The sequence below is a fragment of the Podarcis liolepis genome, assembly GCF_965112155.1.
Source record: "Podarcis liolepis genome assembly, chromosome: 14".
Taxonomy (NCBI): domain Eukaryota; kingdom Metazoa; phylum Chordata; class Lepidosauria; order Squamata; family Lacertidae; genus Podarcis; species Podarcis liolepis.
In genome coordinates, this window is record NC_139569.1 from 7299252 (window position 1) to 7327152 (window position 27901).

The 27901-nt window shown below is 46.0% G+C and overlaps 2 protein-coding genes across 2 annotated transcripts; one reads left to right on the forward strand and one right to left on the reverse strand.

The window, feature by feature from the left end:
* Nucleotides 1–372: 372 nt before the first annotated feature.
* On the reverse strand, nucleotides 373–10570 carry ATPAF2 (ATP synthase mitochondrial F1 complex assembly factor 2). The gene is made up of 8 exons (XM_083474549.1): nucleotides 10431–10570; nucleotides 8389–8433; nucleotides 7324–7469; nucleotides 6405–6502; nucleotides 4961–5041; nucleotides 3861–3973; nucleotides 2291–2406; nucleotides 373–1739 (listed from the first exon to the last, which is right to left on the reverse strand). The coding sequence occupies exons 1-8, from the start codon at nucleotides 10561–10563 to the stop codon at nucleotides 1602–1604; spliced, it is 870 nt and encodes a 289-aa protein (XP_083330675.1). The 5' UTR covers nucleotides 10564–10570; the 3' UTR covers nucleotides 373–1601.
* Nucleotides 10571–11525: 955 nt separating this feature from the next.
* GID4 (GID complex subunit 4 homolog) lies at nucleotides 11526–27134 on the forward strand (the record flags this gene model as incomplete). Its single annotated transcript, XM_083474565.1, has 6 exons — nucleotides 11526–11720; nucleotides 19246–19305; nucleotides 19459–19566; nucleotides 20370–20471; nucleotides 21602–21732; nucleotides 22848–27134. The coding sequence occupies 6 exons, from the start codon at nucleotides 11526–11528 to the stop codon at nucleotides 22909–22911; spliced, it is 660 nt and encodes a 219-aa protein (XP_083330691.1). The 3' UTR covers nucleotides 22912–27134.
* Nucleotides 27135–27901: the final 767 nt, after the last annotated feature.

Genomic DNA, 27901 nt, shown 5'->3' on the forward strand with positions numbered 1-27901 from the left:
GGCAGGTGTATCCATCAACCAATGGACAAAGCTGATAACCCCCAGGTCGGAGAATGGCCAGAACCTACAGGGTTTTGACCACAGCTGCCTTGGCCGGCCCCCTCCACACAGTCCTGCTCTCTCACTGCATTCTCTTATAGGTCAACCTAAGCCCAGAAATCAGGTTCAGCCCAGCTTTGCCTAGAATGGTCTTTACCCAGATTAGCTCTCCAGGGATCCAGCTCTGCAACCCAAATTCTTTTCACTTTAGCTGAACTTGGAGCAGCTGCAAAGCAAATATTTGGGCCAGAGAGCTCTGGCACTGAAACCAACTCCTTTTAAACAGACAAATGCACACACACACACACACAAAAAAAAATTCCATACTGCATGTAGAGGCACCAAACAGGAATATTTAATCAAATTGTAAGGGAGGGGAAAAGAATGCATTTTTCTCTGCTGGGTACACAACGGGGTGAAAACAACCGCCATAACAGGCTCTGGCTTCTTTGGAGACACAAATGCCTGCTATGAAACTATGGGAGGACATGCAATGGTTAGGGGGATATAGGGAGACTTAACTCTGGTTCTGGCCTAGGTTTCAGCCCCCTCCAACTGCAGATAACTTGCTGCTGCAGCTTAATGCAAGGAGGGGGGAGAGGCAGCGAGGAGGGCAGGACAGTGCAAATGCACCAGATTAGCATCATACCACCTTTGCTATAAAAGCAGCCGTGATTCGCCTGCTGAGAGGCCTATGCCCCTCCATGCTGTCCAAAGTACCCAGCAGCCGTTTCACATCTTCGCCCCTTGTGCAACGGAGGCTGCCAAGACCCCACTTACTTCCAAATGGTGGAGCACTGATGCCCACAGTGGAAGCCATTCTCGTTTGGAGAGAAGCAAAGGGATTGACTGCTCTCTCTGGATTTGCCAGGAGCCCCTAGTGAGCCACCACCTTGGGTAAGAGGTGAGGCTGCGCCACAACTGCCCACCACTGACTGGTCCAGATTCCAATCAAGTTGGGTGGTGGGCAGCATCAGCCCAGCCGAAATGAACATCCTGCAGCAGCTGTGCTTGAGAGGCTTGCCTCCCTGTGGAAAATGTGCATCCTGCTGGAAAACTCAAACTGGGCTGCTGCTGGTGAGCCAGGGAATGAAGGAGAATAGGGGCCACAATGGTACAAAATAGCCGCAGCTGGACAGTGCCTGGCACTTCCAGGAATGAACAGATTTCCTCCTTGGAATTCACAACTTGGGGGCATCTAAGGATCCTGGCAGAAGGCCAGGACTCTCAGCCTGGAAGGGTTGGAGGACAGGGTGTGTAGTATGAGGAAGGGAAGTCTGCTTGGATGTGTCAAGGGCTAGGTTCAGGATGAACAGAAGGAAACGGATGCCAGACATTCCTGCCCCCTCGTTCAGGGAGAATCGCCACACCCAGTCAGTCTAAGGCCCATCAGCATCACCGCTATCACCAGGTCAGCCTTGGACGAGTAGTGCGATTCCATCACCCCACCAACAGCAGTTCCCTCTCTTCTCCACCTTCTCCACCCGCCACTCAGTCGGTCCTGGATGTTCTACAGGTCTGCCCAGTGCCACCGGCGCCCGTTCCTTGTCCACCCCAGAGTCTCAGTCCTGCAGCAGCTTGTGCTTGACCGTGGAATTCTCTAAGCAAAGCTGAACAAAAAGGGCAGCAGCAGCCGTGCGGGCCCGAAGTTCGTACATGTCATAGTCGTGGGCCCACTCAACGTTCCCCCAGTGCTGGATCTGAAGGAAGATGAGAAGAATAATCAGACCCTCACTGGAAATAGATCACAACACCATAGCTAGAGGCAAAGCAGAGCTTAGATTTGCCACACGTTTCTCTCTCTTTTTTCTTTTCTCTCTCTTGCTGTTTTTGTTTTTATTTAGATTCTTTTATCTTACTGTATTATGAAAAAGCTTTAATAAAATATTATTATTATTATTATTTTCAAAAAGAAGATTTGCCACACTCTTGAGCAAACCCAGAATACCTTGATTTATTATGTAGCTGCTGCTGTTTTTAGCCTCTGGGATCTATTGCTGTGCTCGGTTTTGTTGCAACGCTGATTTTATTGGGGGGAGGGCCTTTATTTCATTAGGTATTTATTTTTAGAAAAGTCACCTTAGCTGTTTTTGTTAAAAGGTGTGATACAGAACTGAATCCATCAGTGTCATAAACATTTTTTCAGAGCCACGGGCTGGTCTTATCTGGCAGGCAAGCGCATAATGGGAGCAGACGGTCCCTAAATTAACTTGGCCCCAAAGCCCCAGATCTCTGTCACAACGAGGTTTACCTGGTATTCTTCCTCTAGACGAGATAGTAGGACAGCTTGCTCCACCGTGAGGTGCTTGTCGAGCAGGCTCATCGAGAGAACCAGAGACTTCAGCTGGGTGATCATGTATTCTATGCCTAGCAAGAGGGGGAAACACCCCAAACCAGAAAGGAGGAGGGAAGGAAACCTGTCATTTTCTTGTGCAAATCAATCTTGGGCAACAAGAAGAGCAGTCAAGAAAAGGTGAGGAGACACCTAATGCCCCACCCTGATTATTCCTGCGTAAGAAAATAGGACCTATTCGGCTGCAGCATTCAGATTTCTCTCTTTCCTTTACTGCAGACCATGTAGGAAAACAAAGGTGGCTCAAATGGACACAGCAGACATTTTGTTAACATGCTGTACTACCTGAAAAAAGATACTGTACTTTTCCGTGTATAAGACAAGGGTTTTTTTATTAAAATATGTTTAATGCCGCGAGCCAGAGATTGTCATGTTATTGGTGGCTGTGGCAAGGGCTGGTGTTGATTGGCTGTCCCTACGTCAATAGGGTGGTGTGTTTGGTGGCTTCTGCCAGTGCGGGGACAGACTGTACAACTCTAAAAAAAACTCTACAACTCTGGGCAATTTCCCCCCATTTTCTTAATTTTGAGTCCCCAAAATTAGGGGAGTCTTGTACAGGGGGGGGGGGGGGGCGTGTTATACACAGAAAAAATATGTTTTTCTGCTTCCCTCATAATACCAGGATTAAAATTGAGGGCTGTAGATTCAGGACCAGACAAGAGAACTGCTGCTTAAACACAGAGCCGTCTTTCCTATTGGGCTTAGTGGCGCGCTGCGCCAGGGTGCTGGTCTCTCAGGGGCGCCCCAGCGAGTGGGGGAGCTGTGCGGCTTTGCCAGCGACCTCCCCTTTCCCTGCACGCCCACTAGCTGTGCCCTGTCAACCATAGGGCTGGCAGGCATGCAGCTTCCTTCCCAAGCCTCCGCGGGAGGAGAGTGATCCCCGCAGAAGGCTTGGGAAAAGGTCGACAACTCTGGGAAACGGGGGCGGGGGGCGGCCACGCCGGAGGGATCTTTGCACCTAGGCGCCAGATATGCTTAAGACAGCCCTGCTTAAACAGCTTCAAAATAACAATTATCTTGTTTTTTTAGATTCATAGCCCACATTTTTTACTGTTGTGCTCACATCAGATTGGACATGGAGAAGGAAGAGGCCTGTCCACAGCCATCTAAATGCAACTTCCATATTCAGAGGCAGTCTATCCCTGAATACTCATTGCTGGGGATAAACAGGAGGGGGCTGTTGCCTCTACATCCTGCTTGTGGGCTTCTCAGAGGCCACTAATTGGCCACTGTGGGAAGCAGGATGCTGAACCATATCCTGTAGGCCTCTTCTTTAAAAAAAAATTAAGCCTCTCTTAAAAATGCAGAAAGGTCCCCCAGTGTGCCTCTCCCACTCACATGGTGGGATAGCAACCAAAGAATTCTTAACCTCAAAATACATTTCTGGCTAAAGCAGAAAACCGGCAGATGCAGGGTATGGCGCAGGACTGACACCAGACACAGTCCCAGGACACAGCCCTCCTTTTACCTTGAAGGGCCCAGCTGTTATACGATGCCAGGTGGCTGACAAAGGTGTCCTTCGTGCTCTGCGGGATGCTGGGACCCATGATGCTTGTTGATGAGCCAATCATAACATTGTACCTGCAAGCAGAGCAGAGCTTAGATAGGCCACACTCTTGAGCAAACCCAGAATGTTTTCATTGAGAAAAGTATCTCTGGCTGTTTTTTAGCCTCTGGGTTTCTGGTCAATTTTGTTGCAAGGCTGATTTTTATTTATTTATTTGGAGGGGGCTCTGTATTTTATTTATGTACATATACATATACACATATATATGTGTCACCATAAATACATTTGTAAAAAGTTGAGATATATAGAAAGGAATCCTGTCACATCCAAGAACCTCAAAAACATCCCTCCAAAGCCACATGCAGCCTATGCAAAGTCTCTGTGTGTATGTAGATTTTTTGTGAGCACTCAAGATTAGGTACTCATACAGGAAACATGGGGGATGGGTAGAAATGAACCCTCTAAAAAAATAAGCCTGTTGCCATTGTAAGAGCAAATGCACCTTCAGTTTTTATCTAGGACACACGCACAAAAAATACCGTATTTTTTGCTCTATAAGACTCACTTTTTCCCTCCTAAAAAGTAAGGGGAAATGTGTGTGCATCTTATGGAGCGAATGCAGGCTGTGCAGCTATCCCAGAAGCCAGAACCCCAAGAGGGATCGCTGCTTTCGCTACACAGCGATCCCTCTTGCTGTTCTGGCTTCTGGGATTCAGAATATTTTTTTTCTTGTTTTCCTCCTCCAAAAACTAGGTGCGCCTTGTGGTCTGGTGCGTCTTATAGAGCAAAAAATACGGTACCTATCTAGCTAACAGAAGTTTAGAAAGTGATAGTCCTTCAACATACCTTTGGAGGAGGAAGTTGGCAGCCAAGAGTGTTGAATTCCTTTCTCCTCTCCACCTGTCTTCCCTAGGCTCAAAAATGGGCCTAAGAAATCTAAATAGCTCCGCAACCAACACAGTTTAACTTTCGTGCCCTGAGCCACAAGTATCCTCTGGGGACAAGGGTGTGTCTGTGCATCATCAGCAATTCCCTGGCACTGACTTTTTGCTTGAACATACCTTTTCTCTGCCCACTCGATTATGGGATCCCACTCATTCTTCTGCAGTTCCACCAGGGCAGGCGGCTCTTCCACACGGTAGCTGGAATACCATGGAAGCAAAGCAAAAAAATGGACCATCAAGCACGACAGGATTAGGTTCCACACAGCTAAGCTTGCACCTGTGCCTAGCACCTCCCAAGATTCAATCCTGCTTTTCCAATTCCTGACAAAAAAGCCGTGAATCCCAATATAATCACGCACACAAATGCCCTCTAAAATTTTCAAGTTGACTATGCTGTCCCAACTGTGGCATGGTACTGTTACTCATGGTCCTTCCTGAGTAAAAGCAAGTGTGGGGGGTGTCTCTCAAGTTCTCCAATAATTCCCCTCCTCCCGCCAGCCAAGCCAAAGTGATGGTGGGTAGCAACATTGTGGGGCTCGGCTGATGAACAGCAACCATCCTGCCCAGCCCAGCTTTGTGATGGATAAGATAGTCACTATCTACTCTTCAGACTGATCATTTGAAGGACAGAGAGTACAATTTTCCACCTCATGATGGGGAGAAAAGTATCCGTCCCGCTTCTCTGCTGCTCTACATGGCTCGGCTGAGTAATAATAATAATTTATTATTTCTATTCCGCCCATCCGGCTTCCAACAGAAGGTTAAAAATACATTAAAACATCAGTCATTAAAAACTTCCCTAGCCTTCAGATGTCTTATAAATGTCAGATAGTTGTTTATTTCCTTGACATCTGATGGGAGGTTGTTCCACAGGGCGGGCACCACCACCGAGAAGGCCCTCTGTCTGCTTCCTTACTTCTTGCAGTGAGGGACCCGCCAGAAGGCGCTCGGAGCTGGAGCTCAGTGTCCGGGTTGGACAATGGGGGTGGAGATGCTCCTTCAGGTATACAGGACCAAGGCCATTTAGGGCTTTAAAGGTCAGCACCAACACTTTGAATTGTGGTTGGAAACGTATTGGGAGCCAATGCAGATCTCTCAGGACCGGTGTTTTATGGTCTCAGCGACCACTCCCAGTCACCAGTCGAGCTAGTTGCAGTTTCCGAGTCACCTTCAAAGGTAGCCCCACGTAGAGTGCACTGCAGTAGTCCAAGCGGGAGATAACTGAGGAGAGCAGACACCCTCTGGTGTGCTTGCAGACTTGCGTATGTGAACATGCCACCACTGGGGTGACCACATCTGGGATGCAATGGGGTGATGAGGCCCCTCGACCTAAAATGGTCAGCCAATCTTATGGAGATTATAACAAGGAGGTAGAATTCAATAAATGAGGATTTATCTGCACTAGGAGAGGTACTTCAGTTTCTACTTCAATGTGGCAGTGGATTTTTCATTCATGCCCACTACACAGTGACTGCAGAAACACTGGTTTTCTCATTCCCTGATCAGATATTTTTTTAAGATCCAGGTTTTAAGGGATCCCCTTCCCAGAATGCATTTCTACCAAACTGTGTCCGTCTCCAAGAATTTCACAGCTGCCTTGATGAGCTGATCTTTGCTTCGCTGCGACGGGTTGTCCAAAGCTGTGTTGCACAAGGTTGTCTGAAAGGCAAGAAAGAAGCTACAGAAATCGAGAGCTAGACTAGCAGAGTGACACAGCTGAAGCAATGAACCAGCCAATTCCCCATTTAAGTCTCCCCACAAGCTCTGAAGTTGTAAAACAGCTTGTATCAATATGGTCATACTCCCTGTACAAAAGTCCTTGCAACAGCCGCTTGCTCCAACCTGGTGCCTTTCTGTTTTGGACCACAATTCCCATTAGCTCCAGGCAGCACAACAAGTTTGGTAGAGGCTGATGAAAGCTATACAGCGGTACCTTGGTTTACACACTTAATCTGTTCCAGAAGTCCGTTCTTAAACTGAAACCATTCTTAAACCAAGGCGTGCTTTCCCTAATGAGGCCTCCCACTGCCAGTGCCCTTCGACTGTTCCGATTCCATTGTTAGACCAAGGTAAATTTCGCAAATCGAGACATTACTTCTGGTTTTGCGGAGTTCGTAAACCGAATAGTTCATAAACAGGGCTGTTCTTAAACAGAGGTACCACTGTAGTTCAAAATATCTGGAGGGCACCAGGTTGCAAAAGGTGAAACGCAGAAAAATAGCACAATGTGGAGCTAGATGGGCTATCTATCCCAATACGCCACTTTGTAGGGTCTTAAAAAACACAAAGCACAACATGCAGACATAGTTGAGTGGAGTACTCAAAACTGTATCTCCCACCTGCAATCTGATTTATACAGTTCAATCAAACATTAGCCTACATTAGCTACCAGGTGCACACCCTGCTCTGCTAGAACAGATTGGCTGCAATCTCAACCCTCCATTTGTTTGTTCACATGTCCCACCCTCTCCTTCACACACCAGGTGCATTGTGTAGAACTTGATGGTGTCCCGCTGAGAGTCCCATTCAGTCGCCACAGCCAGAGCCAGAGTCTCGCTTGGCACCGTGAAGAGCTTGGCTTGGGGGGTTTTCAGTTTTCGGTGGTCCAAGTTGATTTCAAAGCCACCTGAAGAAGAAAGGTTAAGAAAAACCCACTAAGCCTGCAGCTTTTGAGATTCTGCTGGACACTATCTTCACACTGTCCAGTCACTCTTTGCAGTTTTAAGGACCAGTGGCTTGTGATGGGTTTCATTTAATTGAGAAGTTGAGTCTCACAGTGACGAATTCTGCATCCAATATTAAATTATTGAATGGTGCCATAATAGAAGTTCCTACTCCAGTGTTTCTCAAACTTGGGTCCCCAGCTGTTGTTGGACTACCACTCCCATCATCCCAGACAACTGGTCATGCTAGCTAGGGATGATGGGAGTTGTAGTCCAACAAGTTGGGGACCCAAGTTTGAGAAACACTGTCCTACTCATACCCTATCGCTGAAAACCAGTACATAGCTTTCTTAACAATAACTAAACACTTCATTTATTGATTTAATTTCCCCCACCCTTCAATTTCAGCAAACAATACCAAGGTGGTCCAAAACAAACATAAGAAAAACAAAATGTTTCAATAAAACAAGGTCAAACAGTGACAGCAAAATTATATGAATGGTCAGAAAAAATACCAGTGTAAACATGTGTGCTTTCAATTGCAGTGAAAATATCCTGACATTGGAGCCACATATGAAGGTATCAAAGTTTTCTACAGCCACCTCACAAACAGAACTCTCTTCCACCAAAGATTTGCCAAAGCCTGAGTAAAACTTTTCCTGAATGTGTTGCCATATCCCTCTTCTAGGTGCATTAGAATCTTTTGCAACACACAGGAGCCAGCGTGGAAGGCGTGGCTCCACCTGTTCCACTACAAAGCTCACCTTGGCAAAGTCTCTGCCTTTCACCTTAACATAACCTTGAGCTGGGATGGAGAAGTCCAGATGAGCCTGTTCCAAACATCTGCATGACAGACAAACTACAGTACACAGAAGTGCTCACCTTCACCTTGGGAGATGCTGACATTCTGGTAGAACCTTTTCCTTTCTGCAAGAAAAATACATATCTCTATTTAAGAAATAAATAAAATATGTACATATCCAATGTTCACAATCCAGACAAATGTAGATATGTCCAGATCCATTGAAATCAATAAGGCCCGGGGGTAGTAATGCTTCTGAATACCAGCTGCTTGAGAACACAGGAGGAAAGAGTGCTCTTGGGATCAGATCATGCTTGAGGGTTTCCCACGGGCATCTGGTTGGCCACTGTGAGAACAAGATGCTGGACTATATGGGCTGTTGGCCTGATCCAGCACATTCTTCTTATGTTCTTTCTTTACATTGTATTGGTTTCTTTCCCCACTCCCGCAATTACTGAATCAATATGAATCTTTCTGTTCAAAGATACACAACAGTCAGTGCTCTGGAATGCTTGACCCTCCCTTCCACCATGGCTATCTATGATGAACTTTACAAAGTTAGGTTTTTATTCTCTTCATCCATTGCTTAACTGCTAGCAATCTAATTTTTAATATGCATTTATATGTGCCAGTATATGTTTTGCAGAGGCAGTGAAGTACCACAGATAAAAGAGAAGAGAGTGCAGGTAGCTCAAGAACCACCAATTTTAAATGTATCTCTTAGAAAACAACCTTTGGGATAAGATACTGTAATAAATGGTCAATGTATTTTATATACAATACATGGTGTAGCTCACTGTCTAAAATGTAAGCGAGTGGAGCCAAGCATCCCAGAGGAGCTGCCACTCTTTCCATTGACTTTCTGCCTATCAGCTGCCAACCAACATCATTTTAATGACTTTGTCCAGCCCATTTTCTCAGTGAATTACATCTCCCAGAATGCATTGCCTGCAGATGTTAGATGCCATCAGATTGAAAGAGAGCTCCCTCTAGCTGCAAAAGAAAAAAAGAACTTCTGCATCTGTAACCATTGATAGTAAGCTGCTGTTCCTTGTTTGTAGAAAGCACATGCTGAGTTCTAAAGTCTTCTAAAGACATCATTTGTTATCAAGGATGGTACATTTAAGCCTTCACAGAAGAGAGAAACCAAACTTATAAGTAGCATGGCTCTGTCTTAATGATCAATACAGCAGGATAATTGTCACCAGTGTGAAGGGAGATCAAAAAACCATCCAGGTCCTAAGACTTTATCAACTCTTAAGATTCTGTGAAAGGCTTAAAACCAGATCAGATCACACACGCAACCCACTGCACACTCGGCTTTATCACAACAGATACATCTATCAATGGATATGTGTAGAATGTGTGGTGCCAGAATGAAATCTGCAGGTTCTAAGGCAACATGGTGAATGGTAGCAGTTAAAACAGCAACAATGAGGGAAGCCTATTATCTTTATTAGCTATTTTATGACCAACTTGTGGGCATCCTAGAGGCATTCTGTTTGCTACTGTGAGAAAATGACACCTGAAAACTATAACATACACTTTTTTTCAGGGGGTGGGGGTGGAGAAAGATTTAAAGCTGGGGTAGCTAAATCCCCATCTGAGGTTCTGTTGCAGCCGGGCCCCCCCCCAAAAAAAAATGTTCTCCCCCACCAAACTTCAGTAGCAGTGATAAGAAAAAAGAATTAAAATAGGCATGGCACATAAAGTAGACTTCTGCAAGGGTTAGCAGTTTGTTTGCATGCAGCCTCTTCTGGCCACCCCTACTTCTGGCATATAGGTCTGAGGGAACTGACCAAAGAGACCATGTAGCCCTTGGCCCAAAAACATTATCTGTTACTAATTTAAGAAAGGCTATAGCTCTGAGGTAGAACACATGACATAGTTTAGATGCAAAATCTCATTCCATTTTGAATTCCCAGAAACTCCAGGTAAACTAAGAAAGACCCAACTGAAATACTTTATTGTTAGCAGCTGCAAGGCACCATAAATGGCACTCAGCTACATGTAACAATGCGCTGCCTCAGTGCTGCGTTTCCTGCATTCCAATCCTAGCTATCAAAAAGTACGAATCCCAACCACTGCAAAGCCAGGATCAGCCTGCAACCTTAATTCTTACCTGCCTGCGGTGTGTATGGCCGTCTTGACTCCACTTGCAATAACACTGGACCACGAACCAAGACAGATGGCCAGAGACGCCCGACCACAAGGGAGCGTCTTGATGACAGGCGCTGTAAACCACCCCACCACATTCTAGTATTTGGTAAATTTAATAAATAATAATAATTTGGGGCAATGAGGGCAAAGAAAGGGACCAAGTAACCACGAGCGATTCAGCTCCGCCTTTCCTTATGCGTTATGGATAAAGGTATCATCATAAAAAGCTGACCTAAGTTTATAGACGTATATTTTAAGGACACAGCAAACTAGAGCTAGGCTCTCTAAACATGGGAAGAGGCCTGGAGGTTATTGTGTGTGTGTGGGGGGTGTTTTTAAAAGGGGGGGGGTAAAAGGAGGTCTCGGCAGCAGGCTGCGCTGGGGAAAATTTATGTCGTGGGACCCAAGGACAGCCCCTAATGTAGACCTTCTCTTGGCCCCAAAGGAATTATAGTGATATTTCCCTAGGCAGTACAAACGAGAAGTCCGCGAAGCCAACTCAATAGAGCTTACAATAACAATAATTTTAAAAACCCTCTTCCTTTCCACCCTCAAAATCTTCCTTTTTTTGCTCTCACACCCACTTCCCTATTCACCCACGCTCATGGGCGCCGCCATCTTGCTACGTCAGGGGGGAGCGCGGGGGAGGAGCTACTAGACGCGGCCAATCAGCATCACAAACGCGTTTTGTCCCCTGCGCCGCGCCGTCTCCTCGCGACGCGGCGGAGCGAGCGAGGAGCGACTGAGGGAGTGGAAAGAGAAAAGCCCGGCGGCGTCTTGCCTTCCTTAAAAAAAAAAAAAAATCCCTTTCCCTCCCCCGCCCTCCTACCCCACGTGACGCCGGACACCCAATGGGGTTCGAGCGCCGCCGCACGGCGGGCCAATCATGAGCGGCGGGAGGAAGAGGAGGCGGCGGCGACGCCGCTGAGGGGGAGGAAAGGGCTGTGAGGGGAAAACAGGCCGAGCGGCGTCGGTGGCAGGCCGGCCGGGCGAGGGGAGGAAGGCGAGGACGGTGCTCGCTGCCCGCGCCGCGCTGGCGCCGGGGGACCCGCCCGAGATGCCGGTGCGGAGCGCCTGCCGCTGCCCTCCGGAGGCCCCGGGAGGAGCCTCGTCCGCCGCCCGCCTCGAGCCGCCGCCGCCCATCAACACGGCGCAGCCCGGCGTCAGCACCAGCCGCCTCTACAGCGGCGCCAAGTTCCGCGGGCAGCAGCGCTCCAAGGGCAACGCCTACGAGGTGGAGGTGGTCGTCCAGGTCAGCAGCGCGGCCGGAGAGAGGCAGGCAGGCAGCGCCGCCCAAACCCCACACACCTCTCTCCCTTCCCCACCCACCCACACACTAGGACTGCGGAACTCCCTGCCTCAGGAGGCAGTAGCAGCCACCAGGCCGCCCACTGTGATGGTTTGAGGAGAATGCCTAGGGGGCCGAGGTCCCTTCGCCCCCCCCCCACCTAAGAGTTGAGGGAGCTAAGCCCCCCGAAATTCATTCAAATGGTGTGTGTGTGATGGGTTATGTGGGGCAAGGCTTACCTGGGAGGGGGACCCCCCATTTATATTTTTTTCAAGTTGACAGCCCTGCCATAGTAGTATCGCCCCCTGCACCTGCTTCCCTTCTCTGGCTTCGAAAGAGGGTCGGGCAGATTCACCGAGGAGAGGAGCCATCAGTGGCTACTAGCCACCATGGCTATCCGTGGCAGCAAATGCCTGCCAATGCCAGCTGCAGGAGGGGCTCTTGCGCTGGGGTGCTGCTTGCGATCTCCCCCATAATGCCCATCTGTTTGGCCCACGGGATGCTGAAGACTTGGTGTGCCTCTGGCTCTTCTTCTGTATGAGGACAGGGCGCTGAGGACTAGCTGCGCTGCAGGCTGTTCTTGGCGTTCTTAGGACTCGGCACCCGGCTTCTTCAAATGGATGGCTTGTGGCAGATGGGAGGAAGGGTTTCTTCATGCAGCAGGAGCCGAAGAGTTTAGCTCACTGCCACAGGTTGCCTTGACAGAGGTGAACTCACTGCCACAGGTTGCCTTGACAGCTGACAGCCTGGGTGGCGTTTGAAAGGAGGCTAGGTGCACTTAGGAAGGAGGATAAGGCTTGTAAGTTTTTGGCTCTTTTAAATTTGGAGGTTTAAGTATATATATGTTGGTGGGAAACTGTCGTGTGACGGGCCAATGGCCGTAATAAATATCAATGCAATGGATAAAGCTTGTCAATGGGCATTGTCCAAAATGTTCTGCCTCTGCTTTTGGAGGCAGTGTGTCTCAGTATGAGCGGCTGGGAATCGCCGATGGGGAGAGCGCTCCGGCATTTAGGCCCTCCTTGCAGGCTTCTTATAGACCTCTGCTTAGCTACTGTGAGAGTAGGATGCTGGACTAGATGAGCCACTGGCCTGATGCATCCAGGTTTTGAGGTTTTTCTCCCTTTTTGTTACTTTGCATAGCTTGCATTTTATCGAGCTCAGCTGCCTCTAAAAGATGTCTTCATGAGCAGCTTTTCTGCTCTCACTGCCTGGAATAGCTTCTTCACAGAGGCAGAAGCAAAGCTGAGTGCTAAATAGAAATACGTTTTTCCCGTGATCTTGGGACTGAGTGCGGTCCTCCGTTGGAACGGAATGTTTGAAGATTCAGGACAGATGAAAGGAAGGACTTGGTCACACAGCGCATAGTTAGACTGGGATCTGCTCCCACAAGATGTAGTGATTGCCACTGACTTGCATGGTTTAGGCAGTGGCTTGGATAAGTTGGTGGAGGTTAAGGCTGTCAGTGGCTATTGCTTATGACTGTGTAATATCTCCGGTATCAGAAGAGATGTGTCATTAAGTTCGGAGTGCTGAGGAACATGATTGGGGAGAGTGTACGGTTGTGCTCATTCTTGTGGGCTTCCCAGAGGCATCTGGTTGGTCACTGTGAGAAACAGGAGCCAGATACAATTCAACTTTGGTCTGATTCAGGAGGGCTGCACACATGTCACTAGCGCAGCTGTGATGCACCTACTGCCCTCTGCCACATCTGAAAGAATGAAATCTCCCTCTCACCACAGCAGCTCTGGTGGTGTGGTGGTGGTTTATTTTTCAGTTTTATTAAAGCATTTTATTTTTATTCTGCCCATGTGGTACAAATGCACACATCACTCTATTTATTGTATTTATATGCCATTTTTCAGGGCAAAGCCCCTACCCACAGCAGCTTACAAAAGACGATTACCCACATACATATAATAATATAATATAGCTTCATATGCTAGCAAGAACATTGTGCTCTCAAATGACTTGCAGTTCAATCTGCCTATAATGCTTCCAGTTATCTTCCATTCAGGGTGGCTTGCAACATGTTATGATTTTGTTTTTTAAAAATCCCCCAAAGACGGGGTCAACAGTTTTAAAAATCCTAAAGCTTCATAAAATAAAATCCTGTCAGAATAAAAATGTCTTCAGTGGTTGACAAAAACAGGAAAGGAGGGCGGACACACTTTGCAAGATGAATTGCCCCATAATTTGGGTGTAGCCACTGAAGGACCCTTCTTCTGGCCCCACCCAGCTGTACTATCTCCTGCCCTCGCTGCATGAGATACAGAGCCTCTCCCTCTGATCTTAGGAGGTGGGCTGCCATCCTTCACAGACAGGCTTGCCCAGGAGCAGGTCTCAGTGGGAGTGCTTGCTCCCAAGCATACAGTTGTAGACCAGGTTTTTAAAGAAAGGTGTGTCAGCCCTATGTCTTCCTTCTGGAAATTCTACAGTATTTTGCTGCTACTAGGATGGGTAGAGGGGCAGTCTTCTCCCTCCCACTAAACTGGAGATTAATTAATCTCAGGGAGCTTGAAAAGGTCTTTGTCACTTGGTACTGCAAGAGGTAAACTGGGTGAGGAAGTAGCTGAAAGAGTAATGGGGCTGGAAGTGATGCTAGGGTACTCGTTACACATTTAACTTGGAATATCTAAAGCACCGCCCAATAAATGCATTCTTCAAGGATGCCACTCTAGTAGTCCTCCATGGCTTGGAGTTTTAATGGTTAATTTTATCTCTGTTCTGTTCTCTCTCTTTTTGGTAACCTTTTACCTCACCTGGAGATCGTGGTATTAAGCAATATATAAATTGTTGAAATAAAATAAATAAGCTCTCTGTTTCTCCAGTGACAAGATGTGTGAATAGCCCTTACCCATTCTCACTTTAGGCTATACTCACTGGCATGCGGCCCTGGCCACCCATCCACATACTGCCACATGTCACCTTTGGGTTCCAGTGAAGTCAGTGGAACTTAACTTCTGAGTAGACGTGTATAAGACTACATACACTGTGAGCTACAAATCTTTTGCCTTGCGTCTGGTTCTTGCTATATGCTCACTAGGTGGTGGTAAGGAAGAGCTAGTTCTCTCTGAGCCTGCAGCTAAGCGGCAGGGCACATGTTCTGTGTGTAAAGGCACCCAGATTCAATACCCAGCATCTCTAGGTAGGGCTGTGAAAACCCCCTGTCTGAAATCCTGGAGAGCCACACCCAGTCAGTGCAGATATTGCTGAGCTCAGTGGACGTGCACCAGTGATCTGACTTCCATATGTTCCATGAGGAATTAAATCTTTCTTTCTAGTGGATGGGTCATTGCACAGTACAGACAGTCCCCCATTTACACACATTCAATATGTGTGTGACCTGTGTATATGTTCATCGCACCAAACCCAAAGTGACCCAGACACGTAAAGATGTCACTGAAACGTCACTAAAAGGGCAGGGCATTTGCATACTTTTTCAGGGGGTTCCAGTTATACGTGATTTCACTGATACACATAGAGCCTTGGAACATAGTAAATGGGGGGCTGCCTGTAATAAAGCTGTGTTCTGCATGGAAGAGACCCCAGATTCAATCCCTGTAACTTCTTTACAGGGAAAGATCCCTGTTTGAAATCCTGGAGAATCGAAGCCTGTGTGTGTGTGTGTGTGTGTGTGTATAAAACCCATTGTTAATTAATAGTCTGGCTCTGCATTAGACAGCTTCCAGTGTTGTCACTTGCAAAAATGGGGATGATCCTGACCTATAATTTCTGGTTGTTGTAATAATTAATTCAGCTCCCGTCTTTCGGTCCCAGCTCCTGCCCACCTAGCAGTTTGAAAGCACCCATAAAGTGCAAGTAGATAAATAGGTACCGCTTTCTAGTGGGAAGGTAAACGGTGTTTCCGTGTGCGGCTCTGGCTGACCTGAGTAGCTTTGTCACGCTGGCCACGTGACCCGGAAGTGTCTCCAGACAGCGCTGGCCCCCGGCCTATAGAGTGAGATGGGCGCACATCCCTAGAGTCGGACACGACTGGCCTTCGGGCAGGGGTACCTTTACCTTTTTAATCACTTTGAATGCTCAAAAGTGGTGTGTAAATGAGTATTTATGAGAGTGGCTTTTGTTTTATTTCTCACCTTCCCAAATAATAAGATCAGGCCAGTAGCCCACCTAGTCCGGCATCCTGTTCTCACAGTGACGAACCAAATCTCCATGGGAAGCCTGAAAGCAGGAGCTGAGTGTAACACCCCTGTCCCTGCCTGTGATTCCTAACAGCTGGTATTCCGAGAAATGCTGCCTTCAACAGTGGAGGCAAAACCCAGCCATTGTGTCTAGTACCACTGATAGTCTTATGCTTCATTAATTTGTCTAATCCTCTTTTAAAACCATCCACAATGTGGCCCTCACTGCCTTTGTGTGAGTGAATTTCATAGTTTACTATGTGGAAAAACTACATCCTTTTGTCTGTCCTGAATCTCCCAACATTCGGCTTTCTTGGATATTCCCGGGTGTTAGTATTACCTCTATCTAATTTCTCAATGCCATGCATAATTTTATACACTTCTGTCATGTCTCTTCTTAATCACCTTTTCTCAAAACTAAAGATCCCCTAGTGTTGGAACCATTCCTCAGAAGGGGGTCACTCCATCCCCTTGATCATTTTGGTTGTCCATTTCTGAACCTTTTCCAGTTCTACAATATCCTTCTTGAGGTGAGATGACCAGAACTGTACACAGTATTCCAAGTATGGCTGCATCATCATATATTTGCATAGTGGCACTGGCATATGTCAAATGAAGGGATTTTTGCCCCAATTTGCTTTTTTTACACGGAATTGCTTTTACTGTTTTACTGCCCATTCACTCAGATTGGAAATATCTTATTGGCGTTATCTGCAATTCCTTCTTGTTTTAACCACCACAGACAATTTGGTATCATCTGCAAACTCACTTCTATTTCTAGATTTTTTCCTGAACAAATTAAAAATTACAGGTCCCAATAGCAATCCTTGAGGGACTCCATGTTATATATACCCCATTAGGAGATCTATCCATTTATTCCTACTCTCTGATTCCTATTTCTTAACCAGTTACTCATCCTCAAGAAGACCTCTTCTCTTCTAATTCAGTGCCTGCCAAGCTTACTCGAGTGTCTTTCGTGAAGTACTTTGTCAAAAGCTTTTTGAAAGTTTTCAGTGTCAACTGGATCATCTGTGTGCTTGTTGACACTCTTAAAGAACTCTAAAAGGTTAGTGAGACATGACTTAACCTTTGTAGAAGACACACTTGCTCATCTTGACTCAGAGGCACCTAGCATTATCTTATAAACACTTACATAGGAATGTGCTCCTCAAATTCTTTCCTCTTCTTTGCATCCCTTATTATCTGCTTTTATTTATTACGCTAAAGTTTGTATTCCTTTCTAATCTCTTCATTTGAACAAAACTTCCATGTTCTAAAGGACACATTCCTGCCTCTACTAGCTTTTTTAGCATTGCTCGTTAAACATGCAAGCATTCTCTTGGCCCTGGGTGATACATTTCTTGATCTGTGGTATAGATGAGCTTCTAATATTGTGGTCTTAAACAACTCCCAAACATTTGGGGTAATTTGACCCTCTTGACTTTCCCATTCAATTTCTTTTTTACCAATCCGCTCATTTTGGGGAACTTTCCTCTTTTGAAGTTGAATGATCAAGGGGACAGTAGCATGTTGCCAGGACAAAATTACTCTTAGGGCCTGGTATCACCACCCACAATGATTCTGTGGAAGAATCTACTTTGGCCTTTCTGAATTCCTGTCACATATCCACAACTCCACACAGTTCGTGTTTCTGTACAAGCCCCCAGGCTCAAACTGGGGGTGGTCAAACTCTGCTTGTGAGTTTCCTAGAGTTCTCTGGCTTGCCACTGTTAAAAATGGAATGCTAGGCCTACTGATCCTTTGGTCTGATCCAGGAGATTCAGTTCTTCTGTTCTTGGATTACACATGTGCCGTTCTCTTCCTCCAAAGGGTTTGAAGTATGACTGTATGTGTCTCATGGGCAGTGTTTAGATCCAGACAAACAATACTATTGTTTCAGCTAGAGAGCTGTGGTAGTGTGACTTCAGACTGCTCTCAGGGGGGTGGGATGGGGGGCTAAGCACAGACAAACAATGTCACAGTCTTAAGGTCAGGCGCCGCTAATAGCACCCACTGGTCATTGTTTTTCATTGCATCCAGTGCTATATTTGTCGACAGGTCAAATTATGCTTTTGTGTTTGGTACTTTCCAGTTCTGTTGCTGCTATGGCTTATTGATTTAAAAAAAAATTATAAACTGCCCTCATATAAAATCAAGGTGATGTATAACAACATATACAGGCAAAGTAAAACATAAAATACTGTAAAAACAATACAAAATGATTCATCATCTTGAAAACAATTAAGCTGAATAGACCTCTCAGCATAAAAAGGTCTTAAAGAGATGCCCGAAATGTCACAGCAATGATCCTTACTCCTCTATCATGTCCACCCAAACTTTTTTTTTCTAAACTAAAAAGCTCCAAATATTGTAATATTTCATCACAGGAGGTGTGTTCCAGCCCCCTGACCATTTTGAGAGGCAGAGACAAGGAGCAAAAAGCTGAATGGAAGGGTCAAGTTAATAGAGACTTTCTAAGGCACTGAGTGGAGAGGACAGTGAAGTGTCTCAAGCTGTTGCCTTGACTCATCCTTTTCCTGAGCCATCTCAGTGAGTCTGTGTGTAGTCAGCGTGGCAGCCTGTAAATCAGTAAAATGAGTCAGTTTCCTAACTCTGCTGCCATTCCCTTGGAAGTCAAAGAACTGTCCTCTACCCCATTCTCCTTTTCCATATCAATGAAAGCCAGGGAGCATGGGGAAGCAGGATAACTGGTTTTAGTGCTGTGGCATCTCAAAATAGGGCTGGAAATTTCCTGGGTACCTAGAAAGCTGATGCTCATATTCAGAACACTTGGCATCCCTCTCCTTGTAGGGATGGTTCCCAAGCAAATGAAAATGCATCCTAACCTGCTGTTGCTTGGAAACAAGTAGTATTGTTCAAAAATTGCCTTTAAAAAGCTGGCTGAGAGACTTCACTGTTCTCTCGTTCTGGAGGGTTCCTTTGAGTGGGGGATCCCAGTGGTTCTGTAGGAGCAGCCAGCAACTTGTATCCTATGACTCAAATTTGAATTGGATACATGCTTGGAATTAGATGTATTCATAGATGTGGGACATGAGAGCTGTGCAGGGGCAGGATACCTCTGAATACCAGCTGATGGAGAGTAACAATGGAGGAAGGATGTTGCTTGCAAGTGCTGTTTGTGGGCTTTCTGGAGATGGCCACTGTGGGAAATAGGGTGCATAGATAAAAGAAACTCCTATTACCTTCCCTCTGTTCCGATTCGTCTTCACATTGAGACACTAGGAAAAGCAAGTGATGCATTAGTACCACTTGAGTTTGTTGGTGTGCTGATTGTTCTTTAACTGGTCACAAAGTCACGGGCGGTTTTCTGCTTTGTCTTCCAGCACGTGGACATGGAAAACTCCTATCTCTGTGGATACTTGAAGATTAAAGGCCTTACGGAGGTAAGTACTGAGGCAGAGTATTTTAGGCCAAAACTGATGTTCTCTGTGTTTCATTCCTTTACAAAGCCCTCTCCTAACTTCCTTGCAAAGGTAAGGAAACTTGCCTGGGAGGGTTGTATGTGCTCATCGTGTTCTTGCTTTGTTCACTTGCAGGAATACCCAACCCTTACAACTTTCTTTGAAGGGGAAATAATTAGTAAAAAGCACCCGTTTTTAACGCGGAAGTGGGACGCAGATGAAGACGTGGATCGAAAACATTGGGTGAGTTCCTTGGGCCTAGCTGTGTGCCTGGGCTGTGCCACTTCAGGCTGCAGGTGTAGGCGCATGTAGTTGGCAAATTCCATCTAGGTGCTGGAAAGAAGGGTTCTCATTTAGTCTTCTCCCTTATTTGTTCCCTTTCTACAAGAAGGAATGTGTTTTAAGAGTAGAGGAAGAGTCCCTGGTAGTCTGAGGTGGTATACTTCAAGCACAGGTTTACCAGCTCAGTGAGAACTACACCCATCTGGACAGTGTTGGGCCTTAGTTTAGCTGAATTAGGACTTCAACTGAGGAACTGCTCTTGGTGACTTTGGTTGGTGGTTTGTTATTTTTTGCCTCCAGTCTCTAGGGTAGGAATTGGCAGCAGGTTCTGGACAGCTTCTTACCAGATGTGTCTGCGCTAGCTGAACACAGAAGGAAATTGACAAAGAGCAACTCTTGAAAGAAATGACACATAATTACATAGCTCTTATTTTAGTGTTATTTTTTGTTCTTACTGGCTGCCTTCTTGAGGAAGGCTGTGATGTCCCAGCTGTTTGGCGTGACTGAGGCTGAGTTTGTAGCTGCACGCAGAAGGCTGGGTTTTGTGGGAAAGATTGCAATTCTGCCATGATCAGCAAATAGAGAGGATGGACAGGGAAGAGGGAACTTTGGCATCCTTCTCTGGAAATTAATTCCTTTAGTGGGTGGCATCCAGGGTCTGGCTGGTAGTGATTAGCTTGGCAGGTATTTGAACTTGTCTGGAGTCATGCAGCACACATCTTTCCTCCGGAATTGTAAGCACTGTGTGTCCCTTTTGCTTCTAGGGGAAGTTCCCAGCCTTTTACCAGTACGCAAAAACATTTAACTCTGATGACTTTGATTATGAGGATCTGAAGAACGATGACTTTGTCTTTATGAGGTGGAAGGTAAGTTCTTCATGTGCATTCACATAGGGTGTGTTGCTAGAGGGCCTGTGTGACAGTCTAACTGTCACTTAGCGCAGGCACACCCCTAGGAGGTGTAGGGTAATCTATCTTATTTGGTCTTGCTGCCTAATTGGGTTGCTGCAGGCAGGATGGAAGGATAACACAAGGTTTCCTTCCTCCTCCACATCCAGCAGGGAGGGCAAACATCTCTGAAATTCCTCAGTATCGTGTGCAGTGACAGCATGCAGTATAGAATTATAGAGTTGGAGAGGGAGAATCATCCAATTCAACCCTTTCATTACAGGAATCAGCTTGTATTAGACAGTCAGGCTTCCTGCACAGGACCCTACAAGGAAGGAAGAAGCCCCCTGCACCTCCAGTGTAGTCCTTGTTCTCTCTTGGCCCCAGGTCCAGAGCACTGCAGAGAACAAGAGCAGAGCAGCAGCACTCTTATGTCCCCTTTGTTGCAGTCAGGCTGCAGGGTTGTAGTGTCCCGTGAAGAAAATTTGTGGAGTTTGAACCTGAAATTTCCCCAGAATGTTTCCAGACTTTTTTTGTGTAGTAAACAAAGCTACAAAAATACATTGTGCTTTCACTTGCTGTACCAATATCTCAAATTTTTGTTCATAGTTAAAAGTAGATGAACAGAAATATTTGATGAAAAGAAATATAGTAAAGTAATACTTAATGTGTGTTAAATGCCATTTACTTTGAAATTATTTATATGGGAATCTGATGAAGTGTGCATGCACACGAAAGCTCATACCAAGAACTAACTTAGTTGGTCTTTAAGGTGCTACTGGAAGGAATTTTTTTATTTTTATTATATGGGAATATTTGTGAATATCTTCATTACTGGCAGTTCAGTTGCATTCACTTCCCTTGCACTGTTTAAATTTCAAAGAGAAGAAAACGAAAGCATGTTTTGATGTATTAACTTTAGTAAACCCAATGTGAGCTGTGCTGTGCAAACACTTAACTAGGGGCTGGTGCCTAATGAAAGCTATAACAGACTAGTGTGTGGGGTGTTCTATTTTTCTGTAGAAAAATGTCCAGTAGACATTTGCTGCAGTGAAAAAACTATCCCAGCTCCCTTCTAGCTTTTCAAAATTTTGTTAACTCTTGTGCAGGAACAGTTCCTGGTCCCTGATCACACCATCAAAGACATCAGCGGTGCTTCCTTTGCTGGGTTCTATTACATATGCTTCCAGAAATCTGCAGCATCTATAGAAGGCTATTACTATCACAGGAGTTCAGAATGGTAAGGGGCTGCCTCGGTGGAGCACTGGCTGGAGGACTTTCTTTTATTCTGCAGGGCAAGAGAAAAGGACGCTAAACTCAATAACTTTATTGTGGTAGCTGAAGGCCATGAGACAGACAATATAAAATACAATACAAAACCTTTGCTTAAACAACTGGAATCATGTATTGCAAGCGAGCTTATAAATGAGGAGCCTCCACAACCACATACAGTGCACTTCAATTTAGACCTCTGAATCTTCCTTACAGTTTACTGCTATTTTGTCCTATTCCTCCTCCTAAACTTTCTTGCTGCCAGTGCAGAAAGAGTCACTAAGCATTAGACAACAGCCACTGAACCGTCTCCGCCAAGGAGAGACTGCTTTCTTGAACAAATAGGGGAGTTAGAAACATCTCCTAGGTTCTGTGTATAACAGGAAATATAATAAATAATAAAGAATGTCTTCTACTTGTGGTTGCCCACATACAGAGTCTATCTGCATATGGGGTCTTGTTATAATGCCCATCCAGCACAGCTGAGGGCATTCCTTGGAAACGCAGCTCAGAAAAGGCAGATCTTAATGAAACAGGCAAGAGGAGAAAAGGGCAACAGATTCTACCGGTGCTGGAAATGAAGAATTGGGAGTGCACTTGGAGAGTGCACCCAATTCTTCCTCTTCAGTGTGGCCCTGTGGGTTTATCTCTCCAGTGGCTTGAGCCAAGTGGGGAGGCCTGGCATGCTTAATTGGGACACACCAGCTGAAGGTTGCTCACTGCAACATTCCTGCTTTGCTCAGCTGAACTGGGACTGCTTAAGACACTGTGCCAAGGCAATCTACACGTTGGTCATGTTCAGACAATCCCATATTGGCCTAATAAGCTGAGATAGGAATGAGCCTCTTGCCTGCACTTGGTGCTCCTTCCTTCATGGTGCAAGCAATGAAACCAGGAACCCATGGTTACCATCTTCTGTGCAAGCCAGTATGTTAAAACTAGGCAAGAGTGCTGGGGCTGTTGAGCAGGGGTCTGCAGTGTGGCAACAAGTTCCCGGGTGTTACAGTTTGAAAACTGTTGCCCTCATTAAGCAGAATAAGGGGTAGATTATATCATTAAAATCCTCTTTGCTTGTCCCCCCAGGTATCAGTCTCTGAATTTGACTCATGTCCCAGAGTACAGCGCACCCATTTACGAATTCCGGTGACAGCGATACCAAGAGTGGCGCCGAGAGATGGCCAGTGGGGCCAGGGGGAGAGAGAGAGAGAGAGAGCATGCTCTGTTAAGACAACTGCGATGTCCCTGTCAGGACAGGAGACTCCAGGCTCTTCTCCTGTCGGGCTACCGGACTGGTGTGAGAGCGTGAATGTGAAGCCTGAGGCTGCCGGAGCCTGACCCTTCCTCCAGCTGCGTGGCAAACTTGATACTTTAATCTGGTTTTAAAGCTACCATTCAAATGCACTTTTCTTATTGCACAGCTAGTCTCTTTACCACTGAAAACTCTTCTGCCCCTTTCGGAGGAGGAAATGGCTGCACCCAGCTGGATTTCCTTAGAGTAGAGGAAACGTAAGCTGCTGCCGGCTTATGTCTCTCCGCACTTGGCTGTAGCTCATGGGTTCTACTTAAGAGCAAGTCATCCACAGATGCCCTTTCCTTTCGAGCCTCAGCGTTGCATGAGGCTCCTGTGTGCATCACACCCAACTGCGGCATCCACTACGGGAAGCAGTTGACCAAGAGGAGGAGGGCCTAGCAAATCGCCCGTTCCTGTTGGCTAGCAAGGCTGCATCTCTCAGGAACACTAGCCAGTCACAGAGGCGTAAGCCGTTGTCTTGGATTGCACCAAGGGGGGAATGGCTCACAGGCCATCATAGTGGGAAACGTAATGATGCTTATGCAAAGTCTCAGATTTAAAGGAAAACCTTTAAGGACTTCGTACAAAAAAAGAGAGACAGAGAGCTATTTTTATGGCCATCCCCCCTCAAAAAGACTCAGTGGTATATGCAAATTGTCTCTCATTACATTTTTACCATGGCTGCTTTCCCTGAACCCCTTCATGGTGAAAGCAGTGAAAAGTCAGTGTTGGTTGATGGTGGTGATCTCTCTGTGCAACAATCCAGCAGTGTTGACACCCGCTCATCCCAGCGTAATCGCTTAGCGGTGGTGTGAATATTCAGCTCCATGCACATGCTCCCGTTTCTCATGCTACAGGAAACATTTGATGTTTGCTATGATTTCTATCAGGGAAAAACCTCCTAACTCTCCATTAAAATAAACTGCTCTCCAAGGACTTGAAAATGTTCGGAAACATAAGGCTTGTGTGCCAAATTTTGTGTGGGGCTTGTGTGCCTGTGGTGGGCTAATACGTGTGTGTGTGTGTGTGAGAGAGAGAGAGAGAGAGTCTAAAAGTTGCTGGCCTGCTTAACATGGCACTCATCCGCAGAGGGTTTTCCCAGAATCATCTTGATTATACGTACCATTGGCTGGCCCAGGAGACGGAGGCAACTACCCTGGCACTTGGTAGATCAAGACTGTTGTACAGCTGAGCCTTTTGCAGAAAAATGTCCATCTCTTTTCAGTTTTTCCTTTATGCCTTTGTAGGCACTTGTAGGATTTACAAGGCAGCTTAAAGCAGGTCTGTGTGCAAGGAAGGTACTGGTACTTTCCCCGGGAGTCTGCCCAAAGTTAAGGCTTACAGTGGCTGCCGCATTTGGGATCTGCTCTTGTCCTGTGACATTGCTGTCATTCATAGTGGCTTGGATTTCAGAAAATAGTAATGGCACTTGGGGCTGAGAGATAATTTCTCTTTTCTCTACATGCAGGGCTCTGTGTGCACTGCAATAATGAGGGAGCACAGGAGAAAGTGCAGATTGTTGTAAGCCATGTGGAAGTCAACTTTCAGTAATTCAAGAGCGAATTTCTACCCCCCATGGCTTTGATATGTTTGAAAGTGCGGGAAATGCCTAGGGATGGTTTGGAAGACAGAGTTGTACAAGGTTTCAGTGGCTGAGAGGAGGAGGGGATGGATTTAGGGTAGGACTAGTGGTGAGGTAGTGCTATATGTAGTTCCTTATTTCCTCCTCAGCCAACAAAGGCAGACTATATTGTGCAAAAGAAAAGAAATGGTGTGCATGCTTGCACAATTGACATCTGCTGTGCAGACTGCAGAACTTTGTCTGTCTTGGTGCAGAATTTAGATTGCCAAGATACAGAGTTCTAATACTTTTAGAGCAGTGTACACATAGCCCTGCCTGTCCTGCATCTTCTGAAACAAGTTATTGAGCATTTTGAAGAGTATTTTTTGCATACAATGTACGGGAGAGAAAGCAAAGCCCCTTAATGGAATAGGGTTGAATCATTTTTTTTTCTTTCTTAGTTCAGGCTTGCTCTTTTCCCCCAACCATGTACTGTACATTGCAGTGGCAGATTTGCTAACTGAAGCCTTAACAGGAGTGTGTGGGAGTGCTCACATTAACCACGCAGGACACCCTTTCATGGAGACAAACATGGCAAAGAGGCCAATTTCTCCCTTCCCTCCCCTGCAAATCAGAGCAGTCTTAAGAAGCTGCCTGCTATTTTCAGGGGGACGGGAGAGATATGAAGAGCTTGAGGAAATGTGGCAAATGGGCTTTGGCTGGCACTGATCCTGTAGACTGAGGTTGGAAATGTATTCCAATGGATCTGAATGGCAGTGGGGGTTTTCCTCTTCACTTTCAAAGGAGACGGATCTGAAGTGCTTTGCACGGCCACAGGACGTAATATGACATCCAGATACGTCTGTTAGCCTGACACAGAAGAATGCAAGCTTGGATGCTGATAGGGAAGTGGATGGGGGAGAGTATGGCTGGGTTTGTGAACCTCTTGACTGCTTTTCCACCCTACCCCCTCGCACCAGTTTTGATCCACAAGTTGACTGTCTATGCACAGTAATGGAGGTTCTTTGAGTGTTTGGGGGCAAATATCCCAGGCTGTACAAACAGCTGCCCCTTTCCTTAGGCTTCTCTCTCATCTTATGCCTAAGAAGATATCACATTTGGGAGACTAGGAATTAACTGTGCCTTTGCTTTGCTTTAAGATAAGGGGGGGGGGCACAACGTGCTTGGGAAAAGCAGTCCTTTCCTCAGCCTATTTCAGGAGGAAATTAGAGTCTCCAGAGGTAACTCCAGGCCAACTGAAACCACCTTGTGTGTTAACGCAGGAAGGCAAGGCATCTCCAGCATAGCCCATGAAGGGGTTAAGGTGAAGGAGAGAGTATCCTGACAGCAAAGCACCATGGTCCTCATTTCACTTTTGCAAAGCTTTGCATGCAAGAAGTACAGTGCAAGGCCAATACTAGCATTTTAATTCTGTCCCCTGTATTGTGATGCACAGTCCACTGCAAGTGGCCAGGATCCAGCACATGCAATTGCCAGTTCCACATTCCCAGGAGGGCTTTGGGACTATAGATCTATATTACTATAGATCTATAGGACAGTAGCGCTCTGTGCTGCATAGCAAAGTGGTCTTAAGTTGAAGGGAGTTGTCGAAAGCAGTTTAGGCTAATAGCACAAAATGGGAGAGGGAGGGCTTGGAGTCCAAAATCTATAAAGGTGTGTGTGTGTGAAGCACAGGTTCTCATCAGCTGGCAGAGAGCTTGATTTTAATTGCAAGCTTATTACCTTTTAAATGCTAAAATATTTATTCAGAGATGGACAGAAAGATTACCTGCAGTAATTCACCCTTCCGAAACAGGATTTCAAAATCATTTCAGAATAATAATGTACTGTAGTCCATGTTGTGTCAACAGTTTCTGCATTTGTGTTATGCAAACTTGGCATTTCATAGAAAACAGCCTTTAATTTGATACTTGGAAAGGGCTGCATTCGTTCTGAGGTCTACTCTTAATTTGGCAAATGCTTCTGTACAAGACCACCTACAAGTCCTTGCATTTTAAAAAGTGTTGGGGAGAGGCTGCAGCACAACTCCCTTCATGCTTTATTACTGGCTTTGCTGGCTGGGGTTGATGGGAGTTTGAAGCCAGTAAAATCTGGAAGGCTACAGGTACCATGGGCAGCTTAAAAGGACACGGGAAGGAACAAGCATTTTAGAAATTGCTTTATTATTTAGCACATAATGCCCCCCCTCCCTGTTTGGCTTGACTTGCATTCTCCACACACACAAACGAGCAACACACCTTTCCCTTATAAACTGTCAGACGCTAAAAGAAATGAGAGTATGAAGCATGGTTGCATTGTGCTTGTAGAGAAGACTAACAGGCTGGGGCTTGTCCCAGGCAGCGTGGCTTCCGAGGGTGGAATCTTCCAAGTCTTATTGAAAAGGTTTTATAAAGCTATCTTGTAAATCAGAGTATTAAAGAGTATTTATAGACAAATTGCAGAAAAGGGAGTTTTTCCAGAGTTATCAGTGTCCAAATTAAAAACATGAATTTAACAAGGATGTGTTGTGTGATCTTTCTCACTGTCCTCTCTTTGCTGCTGCTGCAAGGGAACAATGGCAGGGCAGGGGTGTGGGAGTTGTGTGCTTTTTTAAGAAAGGCAAAAACTGACCAAGGAAAGCTAGAACCTGTATCTGCAGTTCTTGCATAATTCTAATTCTGTAGGCAGGGAAGTATGTTGGACACTGAAGCCTGTGATCATTTGCTCCTTAACTGCACCCTGCTCTTCCCCTGCCCATCTGTTGCATAGGTCTGTATCATAACTAAATTAGGTCACAGATCAACATGGGGCTCTCATCAGAGTTTTGCCTTTTGACCTACAGACACCTGCCAGGCCCTACCATGCCCTATATTGATGAGGCTTTGAAACTTAATAATTATGTTGCTAGCCTTAACTGATGTACAGTTGCTCTGGCCACAAACAAGCCCTTTGGTGACTGCTTCATTCTCACCAGTTTCCTGGCTTCCCGTAAAGGACTCCCATCAGTGTTTATGGCCGTGCCAAACTAGGGTGGGGTGGTGGGTTTCTTTGAAGGGGTGGAGGCGTAAAGGTCTTACAGGTGCTTCCTGGGTTAGAAAGGGATAAATAAATCCTATATAACTGTTACCTATGCTGCAGGTGAAGAGAGGTGAGTCTGAGAGGGTGGGATGGGGTGGTTGTCTTACAACAGCCCAGGCCTTCCCAAGTGTCCCTATTTTCCATGGATGTCTGTAATTTAGAGAAGCCATCCTGGTTTCTTATTTGATCCTGGAATGCCCCACTTTT